We start from the raw sequence: 17,196 nt of genomic DNA on the forward strand, positions 1-17,196 counted from the left end.
CGTCGCCTCCCGGACAATGTCTGGACCTGATTCATTTTAGAAAACCGCTGTGCATGAACTCTGTGATGAGTGGCGGACTAGTGAGTCAATGGAAAGATATGGATGGTGCTGACTGAGTCAGCTCAGCACCCAGGACAGCCAATGGAATGGTGTGGGAGTGTGAGGTGCAAGCTAGGAGCCCGTTTTGACTACTCGGCTACTCATGCTCCCAGCTGCTTTTTCGGGTGAATGACCACATTCACTGCATTGAAACTGATTCAATGTCACACGCTGCACCAGCCTATTCCTCCTCCCCATCTTTAATACTTTCTGACTCAAGTCAATGGCTCTTTATGTGTGATGCTTGGCAACATAATGGACACAAAATCCTGTCTGTGATTGATATTGCAAAGCCCGCAAGAATCCTTTAACCATAACCAACATGAGAGCGAAACTGGAACAAAGATGTATTAAAAACTATGTGCCTATGTGCACTGCACAATAAATATATAAAGTAAACAAACGTGACACGTATGAATAAGCTTTGTTTGTCGTAACATTACTTTCTGCAGTCGCCATTTTTGTTTCACTGAGTAGTAGTTTAATGTATGCATCTGGGCGAGTCCCTCGCCTGCTGGTGGTATCCAGTCCACGTCTCACCTCAACATGAGAGCGAGCCTGGGAATACTATAGCATAGCAGTGGATACACCGTCCTACACCATGGCAAGTTCAGGTTGGTAGTAGGTACTGCAGATGTGTGCCAGTTTTACAGAGCCCTCGCCCTTGTCGTGTGTGTGTGTGTGTGTGTGTGTGTGTGGGTGTGTGTGTGTGTGTGTGTGTGTGTGCATGCACACGTGTGTGGGTGTGTGCAGTGCATGTTTGTCTTCTCACCGTACGTACTAGTAGTGCCAATTCACTGAGTGCATGATTGCAGCTTTTACTTCTCCCTGTGAGATAATACAGCATTGTTTTCCTGCACCTCTTAGGAATGGAATGGAAGTGGTTATGAGTTATTATGAGACGTTCTGAAAGTGCTACTAGTGTGTGTTGTTGCTGCACGAAGCCGACCAGAGCAGTCTCTCCACTCCAGACAATTCCTGGAATTTGCTTTTTCTGTACAAGGTTCAGTTTAAATGCTTCTAATTTCTGTTTTACTGTTTTGGTCAGTAAGAAGAATCCCTGCCTTGCCTCAAAACTCCCTACATTTCCCCCCCTATTATGCAAACATGTTATTTACTGTAACTAGAGCATAGCGGTTATCTAAATGTGTCAACTCAAGGCGTAGCAGTGCTTAATCTACTTGGCTAGATAGGTTGCGATTTCTCTCTCCCCGCCTGTCACTCCCTCTCCCTCTCGCTATCGCAGCAGAGTTTGCCGCCTATACTGTAGGTAGGCCTGTCAAAGTTATTACATAATCGTAGCAATTATTTGAGATAATCACAATTATTCTGTCATAATCGTGAAACATAATTCAAATAATGTTGAAATTTTCATGCATTAAAAAAAAGCTGAAATAGCAGATCTACAAAGCATACAACACACCACTTTGTGACATGTAAGCTTGTAGATCAGCTATTTCCTTTTTCTTAGGAATAAAGATAATGAATATGTTAGGAATTTCTTTGTATATTTCCGTTATTTGTCATATCTGCCCTGTGCATTTTTTTGGATTACCAGCAGCAAACAGAAATGTATTCTTTTTTCATATGTTCAATGCCAAAAACACAATTAAATTGTTAATCGCAATTAATTGTCAACTCAAATTTGTAATGGTGCCAGACGTAGGTCCAAACTGCAGCCTGGCCCTGGTCTAGACTGTGTTGGCCTGTCTTCTAGCTGTTTGCTGTGTGAGCAGATAGATCAAAGGGACTGCTGGGACAGGTGTAGAGTGTGTTGTGTAAGTGGGGCTGTCAGTCATGCAGGCTGGGGCCACGCCCTCCTCTCTGTGTGGCCTCCGTGTTCAGCCTAGGTGGTCGGCGGCAGGGCTGGAACCCGGAACCGGAGGAACTGGATCCAAACATTGGATCCACATATTGGAACCGATTCTGCTTCCGGTTTAACCCATTTAGGCCTGACCTCAAAATTAAAAAAAAATCTTCTAAATACTCGATTTTTCAAAAATAGCAGACCTACAAGCTCGTAGCGCGCCACTTAGTGGCGCGCTATGAGCTTGTAGATCTGCTATTTTTCAATGGCTAAATTATAACATAATGTTTAAAACACCAAAAGGGGTTCCCGCCCAAAATGGGTTAATCACACTGTCGGGGCCTCTTTTCCACCCAAAATAACTTTGGTTCTAGAACTGGTTCCGTTCTTTATTTTCTGATGCCTGCATCTTCCAACCTGAATAGTGACACGCCCACTTCAGGGCAAGAAGAAGTGTATTTTGGTTCCAGTTCCGAACCAACTTTTAGGGATCTGAAGCAATTAATTTGGTTCAAAATACAACCCTGGTGGAAAACGGGCCTCAGAGAGCTGGTATGTGGACTTCATGTCTGCTATGCATAATCAATCACAATACCGGTTGTTCTGAAACCTTTTAATTTCAAGGACCACCAAAACTAGTTACACACCTTTTAGTTTTAAGGGTCCATTTCCATTTGGAACCCCCTATAGGAATCGAACCGTTGAAGTGCCTTGCAAAGTCGAATGTAATCGACGCAAGAAGCAGCCACGCAAGCATTTGCTTGCGTTGCGTCCCGTTGCTTCGGGGACAGCAAAAGTACCCCTGGGCAGCAGAGAGCAAGAAGGATTATTGATTACAACACTAGCAAAAGACGCAAAACTGGGTCAATTCAATTAGAATAAACAAGTTTCAAGCTTGCAAGTGCGATGTGAGCTTGTAGATTGGCCAGCACAGGCAGTGGTATATAGCCTACTTCAATTATGATGATATAGTGTAAAACTCACTGTAGTGCCCAAAGCCCTATGCTTGAACACTGTGGTTGGCTGACGGCAAGGAGGATGTTCAGACGTGTGCTCAAATAAACTGAAAGTCCAAACTTGTCCATTGAGTTCACAAAAAAAGATATTTATTAGCTGATCTGTCACCTCAGCATACAATAAATACTTACATAAATAAACTATTCAGGATACATGACTACAGCTCAAAGAAACACAGTTGAAAAACATTGTGCCTCTGCCAATCAGCAACACCTGCTGCTTGATTGGGGCCCATTAAATACCCAGCAACCTGGATCTAGCCCACGCCCTGTGGTGACGTCATCAAATGAGTACTACAATACTACTAGACATCATATGGCTCTTACACTCACTATACAGTCATAACTATAACTACATCTCAACTCGTAAAAAACGTGGCACGTGTATCAGTAGTTTGTACAATGATCCAATCTCATAGCTGCCATCTAGTGGACGAGTAGATGCTTGCACATTAATAGTGATTATAGACCGATGTAAGCCTACAATAGCGACGGGAGGACTATATAAGGATTAAAATAAACTTTTGTGTGCGTTTGACTCCCCCAACGCGCAAGGCACAAAACAGACTTATGTCCAGGCCTTGAGAGGGATTCGTTGAAATCCTAAAGGATCCCAACCCCATATGAATATATTTTATATGTGCCCCCGAGAGCTGTGTGCTGCTGCTAATGTGCATGTGTGTTAAGTTAATAGGATTAGATACAGTATGCTCTTTAAATGAGACACACGTGGCACACAGTGCGGCACAGGAGTGCCAGTAGTAGTGTGTTGACGGTTTGTTTGATAACGGCGGTCACATCACACACCGTAGTCGTGCTTTTGACACACACACACACACACACACACACACACACACACACACACACACACACACACACACACACACACACACACACTGCAGTGCACCTGAGCTGCAACAAGTCACACAGGGATTGTGCGGTAGGTAGGGCAAGAGGAAGTACAGTACAGTGACATTTATGTAGGTTATTAGAGGACCCATGGTAAGCCAGCCAGGACTGTACCACTCCACACTATATGGTAGGGGGGGGGAATCACGTGATTGTTGTTGAGTCTAGGGCTGTCACGGTTATACATTACGATTAATTGTCGCGCAAAGAAGTGTGATTTTATGAAACCATCTAATTGTGTTTTTGTTGCTGAACACTGGAATATAATAAAAGGCTTTAAAGTTGCACAGGGAAGATTTCACAAAGAAATACAAGGAAACTGGGCACAGGTCTCCTCCAGGCCAGGTCAGGTTGTGGCTATAATAGGCAAATGTGAAAGGGGTGCCATTTCTTCTTAAGCCTTGGATGGCAATTGGATGATTTGATTTGAATTTTGCAATGTTTTGCAAAAATCCACCTGTTGGTGGAGCTATAACAGGCCAATGTGAAAAGGGTGGGATATATTCCTCAGCCTAGTAGGAAAGTCTTTGAAAGATTTCACGTAAATTGCACGCTGCGTTCATGATTGTTCAAAATGGGCCAATCCTGCAAACTTTGAAAGCCAATGTTAGCCAATTAGGATGGAATCTAAAATCGGACAGATCCGTCTTGAACACATGACTATAGAGATACTGTGTAACGATTTGCGGGATTTTTGGAGTAATATCAAAAAATGTGTTTTACAAAAGTCGGCCTCCTAGTGGCACTATAACAGGCCATTCTCGAACATTTGTGGCAGAGGTTCATCGTTGGCATGCAGGGAGTGTGTGTCAAAATCTGGCCTCGACCGGGTTAATGGTGCCGGCGATTAGCTGGTAACGGACGGACGCACACACGGACGGAGTGCAAAACATACCGTCTCCCCATGCCTTCGACCTGGTGGAGACAATAACAGACATATTTAATTAATAACTTTATACTAATGGAAATTTGATGTGTTGTGAGCTATTTCCAATTAATTTTGTTTGTTTGTTTGTTTTAATATTTGAATAGTTTTCAACATTGACACGATTATGATTGTTTTCTCAAATAATTGTGACAGGCCTAGTTGAGACGTGTGGGTGTGGGGTTGTGTGTGTGTGTGTGTACCGTACCGGCCAGGCTCCATTAACACAGTGAATGTCCAGAGAGCCTCTTCTTCCCTGTTTGGGAACCCATTGTTTACCACCCCCCCTTCTTCATTAATAATCCGCCATCCCTCTGCCCCCCACCCCGTATTCCTCCAACTTCGCTTTCTCTATCCTGTTCTTACCAGATTCCTGCCTTTTGTTGTGATCCCCTTGTGCCTTTCAAGTCTCTCCCCCTCCTCTTCCTCCCTTCTCTGTGGTGGCCTTTTGACAGTGTTGCCATATTTTGTGGGAGAAATAAGCAACCAGGTCTAGGAAAAAACAAGCCCCAAAAGCTCACAACGCTCAAAACTCTTGAAATAAAATAAATATTAAATAAAAATAATATTTTGAATATTTAACAACACAAATCTGGTGTAGGGCTCCCTGGCACAAACCCTAACCCTTTAAATAATAATAATAAATAAATAAGCAGCTAGTAACTACATTTTAGAAACGAGCCCAAAAAACTGCAACCCGCAATTACCAATATTTACAAGCAACTTTACATGAAAAGAAGCCCAAAGTCGCTTATAATAGGCCAACATGGCAACACTGCCTTTTGGACAATGAAGAAATCTCCTGACTGAGCACTGGGGCCAGGGAGCTGGCCTCTGACTGACAGCCAGTCTGCCATGTCTGCTTATTATAAGCGATATTGGGATAGTTTTAGTGTAGTTGTGGTTTTTTTGGGGCTTGTTTCCAAATGTGTAGTTTCTTATTTGGGCTTGCTTCCTATGTTGCTTAAAGTTTAAATACGGTGCATTAGTTCAGTGCGTGCCATGTATATTGTTATATCTGAGTCGACTCGTGAAGGACGGGGGTTGCGTGTACAAATGGAACCACATGGACCCAAATTAACATTGATTTTACAATATAAATTGGGGGTCCAAGAGATAGAAATGCCATTAAATGGGGGTCCGTAGACTACTGCCTGTCAAACTGAGGGTCCTTGAAATTAAACACGTTGAGAATCACTGCTAGAGCCTTCTCTCATGGTGATCCTTGGCATATCTTTTCAAATGGGGGTCCGTGGGCTAATTAGTGTCAAATTGGGGGTCCTTGACATGAAAACGTTTGGGAACCACTGCCCTGGTCTTTTTGGGGCTTGATTTCATAGACCTGGCAACACTGCTTGTGACTGACAGCCCTGTGTGAGAGCTGCTGGGCGGGTTAGGCTTTGTCCCTCTGCAAAGGAAAATGGAGGGAACTCGGAGGAGTTGGTACTTAGTAGTATAGTGACGGAGAGTGTGAGGGGGGTGGCGGGGGGGGTGGGGGAAGATGACAGGTTGAAGGAGCGTCATTCAGACCCTGCAGAGCTTCACTTTTTGGGACTCTGGGTTTCAAACTGTGTGTGTGTGTGTGTGTGTGCGTGTGCGTGCGTGCGTGCGCGCAAGCCTGTGCGCAAAAAAACTATGCCATGTTGCTTAATTAATGCGCCACAGACCCGGGGGGCCTGGAAATGACTCATGGTGCATTCACGATGCTCTCTTTTGTTCTGCAGCCTCACATAGCTTTGGACTGAAGACACTTTAACGCAGGAAGACAGACATGGGACGACTATTTGTGTCCATGGCGCTCTTTGATGTCACAGCCCTGAGTCCTTGACCTGTCTGTACATCTCAAATCAAGCAACTTATAAACTGTCTGGGACTGGGTAAAAGCAGTGTAGATATTTAAAATGTTTAAAGTGAAATACCCCTTTTGTGTGCTGTACCGAGTTGTGCAGTCAACCAAATCCTCTCATCTTCTTTTCCTGGACTCTGAATAATAGGGTCCATCATCATCACAAATGCATGTAGTTGTCATTGAGCCCCTCACCCCAGCGGTGACTGCGTGCACAATCATCTATGTTTTAGATGTGTGTTACTATTTTGTGTTGCACTGCGAGAGCACAAAGAATCTAAAAGAGAGGCCAGAGTGGAATGTGGATCATCAGGCTAGTGGCTGCAGAGGACTGGGATGGGAGAGCATGAATGAATGGATAGGGATTCCACTTCCATATGAAAGGAAACGGCTGTATGGAAAAGAATGACAAGGGGGAGGGGGGATTTGGGGCGGTGGGCTTAATATGGGTGTAATTACATTTCCTCCTTGTGGTACATATGTTGATCTGACCTCATGATCAAACCCTATACACTCAAGACACGCTCCATATATGGCCAGTACAGAATTCATTCCATATGTTGATCTGACCCCCCCCATCCCAAAGCGCCAGCGCTCGCCGTCACCCAGGCGGATGCGTGCATGTGACCCCACCCTTTCTTTCCCTCAGGGGGTCTTACTGGTGTGTGTGTGTGTATGTGAACTACTGATTTTAGAAAGCATTTGTAGAAGCTGCCTCAGGTCTTAAAATGGGGTAAGTTACGTTGAAGAGAAGAAAGTTGTATAGAGTTATGCGTTGGCTTGGCAGTCCACCATGTGTGCTGTCGGGGGGGGGGGAGGAGTTTGTTTGTGTGTGTGTGTGTGTGTGTGTGTGTGTGTGTGTGTGTGTGTGTGTGTGTGTGTGGTTTTGTCGTCTGTAGCCTAATGGTTTGATTGGAGTGAAGCCTTGGGCTAAATGGTGTCACTTGACTTGAACACTGAAGTCTATGTCTCATCGTGCCTAGAAAGCTGCTAGCCACACACACACACGCTACATCACCTTACCTTTACCTCTGGGACAGCTGTTGTCAGTTTCTAATTAGGTGCCTTCCACCAACACGCCTATCTCTCTCTCCCTCTCTCCGTCTGTCTCTCTCTGTCTGTTTACCTCCCTCGCGCTCTCTCTCTCTGGAGTTTACTGTGTCCTAACCCCCAACGCACATAAAACACCTGCATAAACACATGCTTAAAACAAACAAGCTCACATAAATATTGCCCACAAATATGCACGTTAACGGAGCATGCTCCCTCTTTCCCAAGTCCTGCATACAGAAGCCAAACTGTTCCCCTGATGTCCTCACAGAAGTGAACTTGACTTAACGTTCATCCGGAAAATACACTAACGGTAGTAGGCTCGCAATTTTCAAATGCTTCCGTCATACAGTCTGGAGCAACGGAAGCTCTGAAAATGATCAAGCGATAAAGCGGATGTGACGTATCCTCCCCACTTTGCTTTCGTCTTTGTCGTGCAAATTAATTTGTATATAAATAAAAATCATCTGAGCAGCCATATATAGCTTGCCGTTTTTGATCAATCTCCGTCCTGAGCGCTGGGGGTTACTAATTGATTGAACGGAGAACTCCGTCCTTGCCGCTCAGGGTGTTAACCACGTTAATCTGACACCCACTATATACACAGAGGTTTAATGAAGCCTTTTGTCAGCAACTGAACGCAGCTTCTTCACTACATGCTACGTAGAGGCTGTACGACTAAAGTGTGATGCACTGAACCACTTTCCCTTGGATCTGACATTCTTTTAAAGGCCAAAGAGAAGAGACTCATTTATAAGCCAGTTTTTATTTCTAACTACTAGAATCAATAAGCTGATTCAGGTTAATACAGGCTGGCCAAAGTGGCTAGTTGAATGAGTAGAATTGAAGCATTAGCAGCCGCTATCCAGCTGATACATGGAATAATCCATGCTTTCTCCCTCCCTAGATTCCCCTCAAATGCTTTAAAAGAAAATAGGGCCGGTCGTTAATTGTGACTTTTGTGTCTGCCCAAATACTTGTGACTTGACTCATGCGCTTTCCCAAACAAAGGACAAAACAGATGTCCCAGTGTCCTAGTTCTCATTGAAGCTTTGTGTTGATCTGTAGTCTTCAGAAGCCACATGAGTCTATATGTTGCCCTCTACTGTGACTCACCAGAAAAATGTCCCTGCCCTCCCATGGCTTGTAGGTGCCCCTTTGCCTGTTTCTTACACAATATTTGACAATTTGGACAATTTTGTATTAATAAGGTCTTAAAAGACATTAATTTGTAACTTTAGAAATGTGCGGATATCCTGTATACACTGTACTGTTGCACTGCACGTTAAGCTAACCATCTGGAGACCCCCCAAAATAAAAGTTCGACCCCCAGTTTGTGAATCACTGCTCTACTATACTGTACTACACAGCCCTGCTCTCCAGCATGACTCCATCACCTTCCCTCTAAAACCCAAACGACTGTAGCAAGTACTCTGTTAAAAGAAGCCACACTCGTAAAGTTGTCAAGGAAATGTAGCTCACTTGTTCTCACCGATGTGATGGCATGTACCAACGCAAATGGTCTCTCTCTCTCTCTCTCTCTCTCTCTCTGAGACAAATACACACTGAGTCGTGACAGAACAGACTGGTCTAGGGACACTAATAGAATGAGGAGATGGGTGTCTGTACACTAAACCCCCTTCTCCCTTTTGTTGTTGTTTTAGCCATTGACCAGGGGTGTATTGGTTAGTTTGTTTAGTTGGAGACTCTCCTCAGTGAGTGGTCTTTGCTTGTTTAAATCTATTTCTGTCAAAAACTGCTCAGCTGCAGTCACCCCTTCATGTTTATGTTGCTCAATTTGTATAAACCAGTGAATAACTAGTTCTAGAATCTAGGCCTGTTCTAGATGAACATATGCTACCCTATGCTTTGGTCCCTGTTAGCTACTATTGTTCTTTGAAAAGATAGGAAAAGAAAGAAAATTACGCCTTCAGGGCTAGTCTTAGTCTACTAAATATCAAAAACCTTAGTCTTTTAGTCTTAGTCAATGAAATTAACACTGTCTCACAGGCCTGATTGCATATAGTCCTTTTTTTTTTACTCCAGACGACTGCAAACCGTAAGAGCCAGGACTGTATGCATAGAGCCGAGTTGTTGACGTCGGCAATTTTCCCTGCCTCGTCCCTCAGGACATTCATTTCGTATCAGTATGGGAACGTTGGCATTTTATGGACTAGCATTTAACATATCCATGATACAAGTACAACCTCTTACACACACAACCATAATTGCCAACGTTGGGACAAGAGAACGATGCCCATCATTGGATCCCATGAATGCGTGCGTAGTCCGCGTACGTCCAAGGGAAGCGTGCTGTGAATTGTTTTTCTCTGTATCCCACGCATGCGCTCGTCCAAAAGAAAAAAAAGTTCATGTTATTTGGACGGCCCCAATAACATGCATGAGAGACATTGATGTTTAAGTCTGTCTGTGCAACGGAAACTCCCAGGAGACCAGTGTCACCTGTTCTTCCAGCGAGCCATCTCCCATCTGGGCCTGGTCATGGTGACCCCCCCCCCCCCACACACACACACACACACACTCAAGCTCCTATTTCCTCTTCCTGCCATTCGATACCTGGCACCTGCTGGGGACTACAGAAACACCACACTCTTTTGTTTTCTCTTTCTGCCTCTTCGTTATCCTTGGTTCCCTGCTTCCCCGTCCCTTCCACCCCCCAACTTTCAGATCTCATGAACATGAACATACTTGTTACCAGACAAACATGATGCTGGTGCATTTCTGTCATTGGCTGCTGTACTGGTAGGTTTGTCTACTCTAGCATGATACGACCGTTACGACGATCCAATCTAGGTGACTGGCAACTCACCTGCCATACTGCAGCTCTGGCTGTGAGATTTGAAAAGCAGATAATGCAGCAGTGAGAGTGGCTAGTGAATATGGGGCGTGCTAATGACCGACCAAGCACACAAAAGAAAGAAAGATCCCTGCCCTGCTCACCTTACCAGCCTGCCAGCTGTTGGATCCGCTGCATCCGTAGTGTGCTAGTAGCCCCCAGATAACTAAGGAGAGAGCCTGTTTAGCCACTGTGCGCACACAAGTGCACGCACGCACACAAATGCCCCCCCCCCCAAGACAACATTACAGTATACACACACAACCAGTCAAGACAGGAAATATCTGTCATCAAGGTGGTGCACGGCTACGCTGCCTGCAGCCTTGTCCCTCTTCGGGCAATGTAATTGTAGCTTTCTCCCCCTTAGCATGTTGTATTGTGTAAGCTATGTGGGCTAATGGTCTTCTGCACAGATCTCCGATCGCAGGCAGAAACATTACAATATACACAGAGCCATGAGCGTCTGGTTTCATCTGCTGTGCAAAGCGTTTACACTGCTCCTTGGGGGGAGAAGGAACCTGTTGCAATACATTCATGAAACCCTATTCCTGGTGGATACAGGGCACTAGGGACATCTGGGCACCTCAATGTAAAATTGTCTGTTTTCCCCCAAAAAATGTATATTTGAAGAATGGTCTTAAGTATACATGATGTGAACATGCACGGTACATCATTGTCCGACTTACTTTATATATATATTTTTTTAACATTTTTGGGGAAATAGCCAATTTAACACCGTGGTGCCCATCTATCCGTTTAATTTCCCCTGTATTTTCCAGTAAATTGTATCTAGCTCCAGTGTTATTGACATTGTTATTGACAAAATGCTTTTACAAAGAGAGCCATTCAGAATAGCCTGAGGTTTTTTAAGCTGAATAAAGGTTCAGCTTCCACGTTTTAGTCATGCTTGCTTGCTTGCGTGCCGCTTGTGTTCAGAAACCCTCCCGTTCCCCCAATATTGAATTCCCAGCTAAATTCCTGCCTCCAGAAAAGCTTAGGTCGGCATGTTCTCCTTTAGTCGTGTCCCTTGGTGTCTGAGCATTCTGATTGGACATCAACGAGGACAAGACAGTAGGTCCTCTGTGGGCAGCAGAACCCGATGCTGATTGAGGACTTAACCCATTCAATACGGGAACGCATATGTATCATTTTAGATTTTAACCACTTAACCCATTTTGACCTGAGATCTGATTCTAAAAATGTCTTCTACATCCTGACAGTTTTCTGAAAAAGCTATGTTTCTATGTCAGTCGTTCTTCGATTTTTCAAAAATAGCAGACCTACAAGCTCGTAGCGCGCCACCGAGTGGCGCGCTACGAGCTTGTAGATCTGCTATTTTTCAATAGCTAAAGCATAACATGATGCTAACACCAAAAGGGGTTCCCGCCCAAAAGGGGTTAAACCATATTGTATCCTTTAGCTATTCAAAAATAGCGGATATACAAGCTCGTAGCTCATCAATGAACTACAAGTCATGAACATTTGTGCAAATCTTTGAGCATATATATTTAAAGCAAACATTTTTTAACTTTTACAAAACTTACTGAGATGGGGATGCATATCATTTTGGGGGTCATTTTGACACAAAAAAGTTTGAACACCACTGATATAGCAACATGCATTTTTCAGAAAACTAAGGATTTAGAGGGTATTTGTAGAATTGGCCTCGGGTCTTAATGGGTTAATCGCCTCATGGTATGAGCCTTCCGTAACCCCTCGTTGTCCTTCGCCGTCTGTCTGTCTGTCGGTCTGTTCGTGTCCATCTGAAAAGCGGAGGACACACGAATTTAATTTATTTCCTGAATGCCATGACCATCCGTCCCCCCTTCGGTCCAACAAGCAGTCTCTTGTGAAAGCCACTTGGCACGACGCCGGTCACGGAACCCAGCGCTCTGCTCCTTCTCATCGAAAGCCACTTTGTTTGGCAGGCGTTGCCATAGCGAGGAGGAGTGTATTTTGGCGAGGAGGGGTGGTCGTTGGAATGTGCCCCGTTTGAACATACAGGACACACTATTTTGTGTGTGTGTGTGTGTGTGTGTGTGGTGTGTGTGTGTGGCTGTGTGTATGTCTGTGTGTAGTGGTTTGTAGTTGTAGTTGCTTTGATGTTCTTTCTGTGAAAATGAAACGGTTTTCCCCTGAAATGGTTTAAAGGTTCCCCTCATTTGGGTTCCATAGAAGCCAGTATGTCTTCTATGGAAGCATGTCGCGCACTGAAAATAGCCGATCTACAAGCTCACGTTGCGACGTGTTGTGCACTTGTAGATCGGCTATTTTCGATCAATAGTCATATTAAGATTAAAGAGTATTATATAATACATGTGTAAAAGCATCTTCCATAAACATGAATGGTCGTCAAAGCAAAATGTAAAGCCTTAATCTGTGATTTTTTTTCAACTAGTTGGAGCAGCGACAACAATGTTAATTAAAATACCTAAACATCAATGTCTAATTTTCAGTCATGAGATTTATTTTGCTTTATTCCACGAGTGCTTTTTGTACAGTAGAAATGTTTGCAAGCCATGAAGCAAAAATACATGCTCTCAAAAAGTAGATATACCAAAGGTAAAAAAGCCTGGGGTGTGGAGTTACAATACAGAATATGATGGGATGCATGGGAACTTCAACCTTTTTTCGATTTATCCTGTGGTTGCCTGAGACTGTGGATCATATTGCCCCTCTCACAGGAGTGCTGACCAGAGTAGCCTGTCGTGCTATAGGGGCTTTGCAATACATCCAGCTGTTCTCTCTGTCTTGGTTTTAACATGGCGTGCCTCTCTCTGTGTGTCTCCACAGCCCTTCTTCAGACTCCTGAACCTACGGAAGCTTGGTTTGAGCGACAATGAGATCCAGAGACTCCCTCCAGAGGTGGCCAACTTCATGCAGCTGGTGGAGCTGGACATCTCTAGAAATGGTGCACACACGTTATGCACCCACACAAATTCACACTCACATAGAGACTAGAGATGTACCGATACCCCCCCCCCCCACACACACACACACCCCCCGATACCAGTGTGTAATTAAAAAATCACACCCGTGTGAACTGAGTGGTGCAGTGACGTCACACACTAACCATAGCAACCATGCTCACCCCTACGTGGCCCCACGTACAGGTACACAGGTACATACAGACAAAGCTGGTTATTGGAGTGGTTTGCACCACTCAAAAATAATCACTCCCGTGACCATTGAGGGGCGCTCTTATCATCGTACAAAAATAGACACAATGCCTGTTTGCCCAGACACTATGATGTACAAATATCCATTCATTGTCAATGGGAATTTAGTTTGTGGACGGTGGAGTCGGACACTGGTTCTAAAAGTGGGGTTCTGCTTCTGGGACCATTTGGGCTCCTTGAGGGGGTTCTAAATGGACCCTTTCCATTTGTACACACTCGAGTTATGGGGTTCCTTGAAATTAAAAGGTTTGAGAACCACTGATCTGGGGTGGCAATTTAACTTTAATTGTTAAAGTAAAATAGTCAGTAAATGGTACAGTAAGAGTATAAAACAGTAGTGCAACATCAACTGAAGCGTTCAAAATACGAAATAATTGATGAGCAATTAGGCAGTATTGGCAGCTTTTCCGATACTGGTATTGGAAACAACTGTACCACAAACACACACAAACATAAACACACATGCATGGTTTGTGAGCTGCTGCTGGCCAATCAATGCATGGTTTGTGAGCTGCTGTTGGCCAATCAATGCATGGTTTGTGAGCTGCTGCTGGCCAATCAATGCATGGTTTGTGAGCTGCCGTTGGCCAATCAATATGATCCCATCCTGTACCTTTGCTATTTATCCCCCATGTCTCATTGATGTAAGGTAGCCGTCATGCGTGTCACAAGCCTCACCGTTATCACATAAAGCAATAAGCCACAAGATGTCTCAGGCTACCCTGGATGTTATAATGGCTGAGAGGTGTGGTGAGACACGACGCGCGGCGGAGTGTCTCCAACCCTCTCAGACATTCTAAAATACAGGTAACCTGGGACCTCGCGCGGCTTATTGCTTTTCTAAAACGGTTACAAACATAGCTATATTAACATCACAAAACTATTCCTAATTCACAAAAGTAGTTACACTTTGCGCCCACCATCGAGAGCCTCTTCCTTGTTTACTCAGCCAGTCCAGCCAGCCTGTGTGTTTACGACAAACTTTTCCAGAACAGCTGTTCTCAGTGATGGGGGATAAGGAGGCACCCATTCACAGTCCTATGAGTGCAGGCGGTGCTTAGACGCCCGCACGGTCAGGGTTTGTAAGGAAATCAAGCGCTCCCCTTCCCTAGTTCAGCTACAGAGATGCGGGATCACTGTAACGCACCTGGGATTGATATAAACTGATTTAAGGTGTAGATTATCGTGAGATTTAGTACGTGGTCTAATCAGAAACCAGCCAAGCCCCAAGTTAGTGGGAAGTATTGGGACTAACCGTTTTAGAATGCTCATTTTAACATGTCGAAAGCCTCACGATTAACACATGCTCATTTTAACATGTCAAAAGCCTCACAATTAACACATGCTCATTTGAACATGTCATAAGCCTCACCATAAACACGTGCTCATTTTAACAGCACGTGGTGAAGCAACATTCTCTCCTTTCCAGCCCCTGCTTCAAAAATAAATTGAATGCGAGCTCGGGTGGGGCAGTGCCCACCACCACCATCCCCACCACCACCACCACCACGGCGGTTGTGGGTTGAAATCCACCGTGGGTGCATTTGGCTTTAACCAACGTATTCCTATGTCCTGGGGTCGGTCAGCAGGGAGTGAAAACACAAATGTGTGTCGGGAGGAATCAGTTGGCATAACGACTAACTTGGGGAGAAAAAATAAAAATGTGTCAACCCATTTAGACCTGAGGATGATTCTACCCAGAATGTGTTAAAACAAGACGTGTATCAGTTTAGTTTATGTATGGAGAACCATCCACCAGCAGATTATTATGGCAGGTCCATAGGCAAAACTATCCATTGCAGGTCCATCCACCACTGGACCACCAGTAGATTGTTATCACTGGTCAATGGCAAAAAGGAAGGCAAGATGAATGTATGTATGTTGACATTCTTGTCCACACCAAGCAACGGCAACGGAAAACATTCCCATAAAGAAATTCCCTCAACCCAGAACTCCCTCGAAGGAATGACAACGCGATCTATTCTCCAACAAAAGGGGCAGGAATCAATGCTGCTGTTATGGCCTCAATCGCACGTGACAAACGCATCTCAAGTGAGACCTGCTTTATTTAGAATCCGCTGTATTGCATTCTGCAACTCAGCAGCAGACGCACACACGTACACACACACACGTACACACACACACGTACACACACACACACACACACACACACACACACACACACACACACACACACACACACACACACACTCACACTCACACTCACACATACACACACACATGCACGCAGATGCATACTCTGTGGATGTATATAGCGTTTGTCCTCTCACTGCCCTTGTTCAATGCAAATTGATATACGTCTATAGTGTGGTACCAAGTAACAGGAAGAACTGGCCTGGTGAGGCATCTGTCCTATATGGATATGATAAGTGCCAGTGACAGCAGTGTCTGCACTGTGCAGCGTGCTTATAAAGCCCAAGCCCATCTGTCTTTCTGCCTCATGAGAGATGGCAACAGAGGGGACCGTGTCTTTGATTTGCCAAAAATGCTTGAATGTGCATGAACATTTGGTAATTTTTTTGCAGGGTGGTACTGCTGCCATGTTGGCGCCACACCCACCACTCTCAGTTTGTCTCTCATTGTGTAGACAATGATTATACCACCTGATTGGCAATGCTGTTGATTGTTTATGACATTTACAAACATCACTTTTTACTTGCATAGAGATCACTATTGGCTCTTGTCTAATAATGATGATTGTATGATGCATACAATTTGACCTTACAGTAAGCAAAGCAAAGTACTGTCTGAACACAAGGTAATATATAAAAACATTATAGAATCAGCGTGTTGACTCAGTAATCTAGGATCATAGGTAAACCAAGAACCTCTCAGTCTAAACATAATATAATATATAATAATGTACATCGAAACTATAGAATGCCAGATCAACAAATTTACCTGGCATTTGTCTAAATAACCTGCTATCTAAATGGCATTAAAAACCTTTTCATAAGACTGCATGGTCATTGGGGCTAGGGCAGGTGCTACGATACTAAAGTTTGAATTGTTGAACAGTGTGAATACAGTACATGGCTCAGTGAGGGGAAAACGAGAGCAAGTCATCTCCCTGTACGTATGCCCTCCATCCGCCATTCTTCTGTTCCCCCCCCCCCCCCCCCGTCTCTTCCCTGTTCCTCCCATCACGTCTTCAGTCCACGATGCTGACTTATCACCCCCCCCCCCCCCCTTCTCCTTTTTCCTTGCAGACATTCCTGAGATCCCAGAGAGCATTAAGTTTTGTAAGGCATTGGAAATCGCAGACTTCAGCGGAAACCCCCTCTCCAGGTAAAGTGGAATGGAACAGCCCATATCTCCTCTCAGCATTGACACTCTACGGAAAATGGGGGTGGGGGTCTTATATTTTTATACTTACTCTTATATTTATCTCTTCTGCGCCCTATTTCCACTCCCGCTCTAGTTGTGTGTGTGTGTGTGTGTGTGTGTGTGTGTGTGTGTGTGTCACACATGTCAGAACATTGGATGT

At 44.4% G+C, this 17,196-nt stretch overlaps 1 protein-coding gene across 1 annotated transcript in view; it reads left to right on the forward strand.

Moving 5' to 3' along the window:
* The window catches only part of scrib (scribble planar cell polarity protein), a 127,214-nt gene that overhangs the window by 37,530 nt on the left and 72,488 nt on the right, over window positions 1-17,196 (forward strand). Inside the window, exons 2-3 of the mRNA XM_079489163.1 lie at window positions 13,303-13,420; window positions 16,919-16,997. Coding sequence (XP_079345289.1) covers window positions 13,303-13,420; window positions 16,919-16,997 — 197 coding nt within the window. The remainder of the gene's footprint in view (window positions 1-13,302; window positions 13,421-16,918; window positions 16,998-17,196) is intronic.

The sequence above is a fragment of the Electrona antarctica genome, assembly GCF_951216825.1.
Source record: "Electrona antarctica genome assembly, chromosome: 20".
NCBI lineage: Eukaryota > Metazoa > Chordata > Actinopteri > Myctophiformes > Myctophidae > Electrona > Electrona antarctica.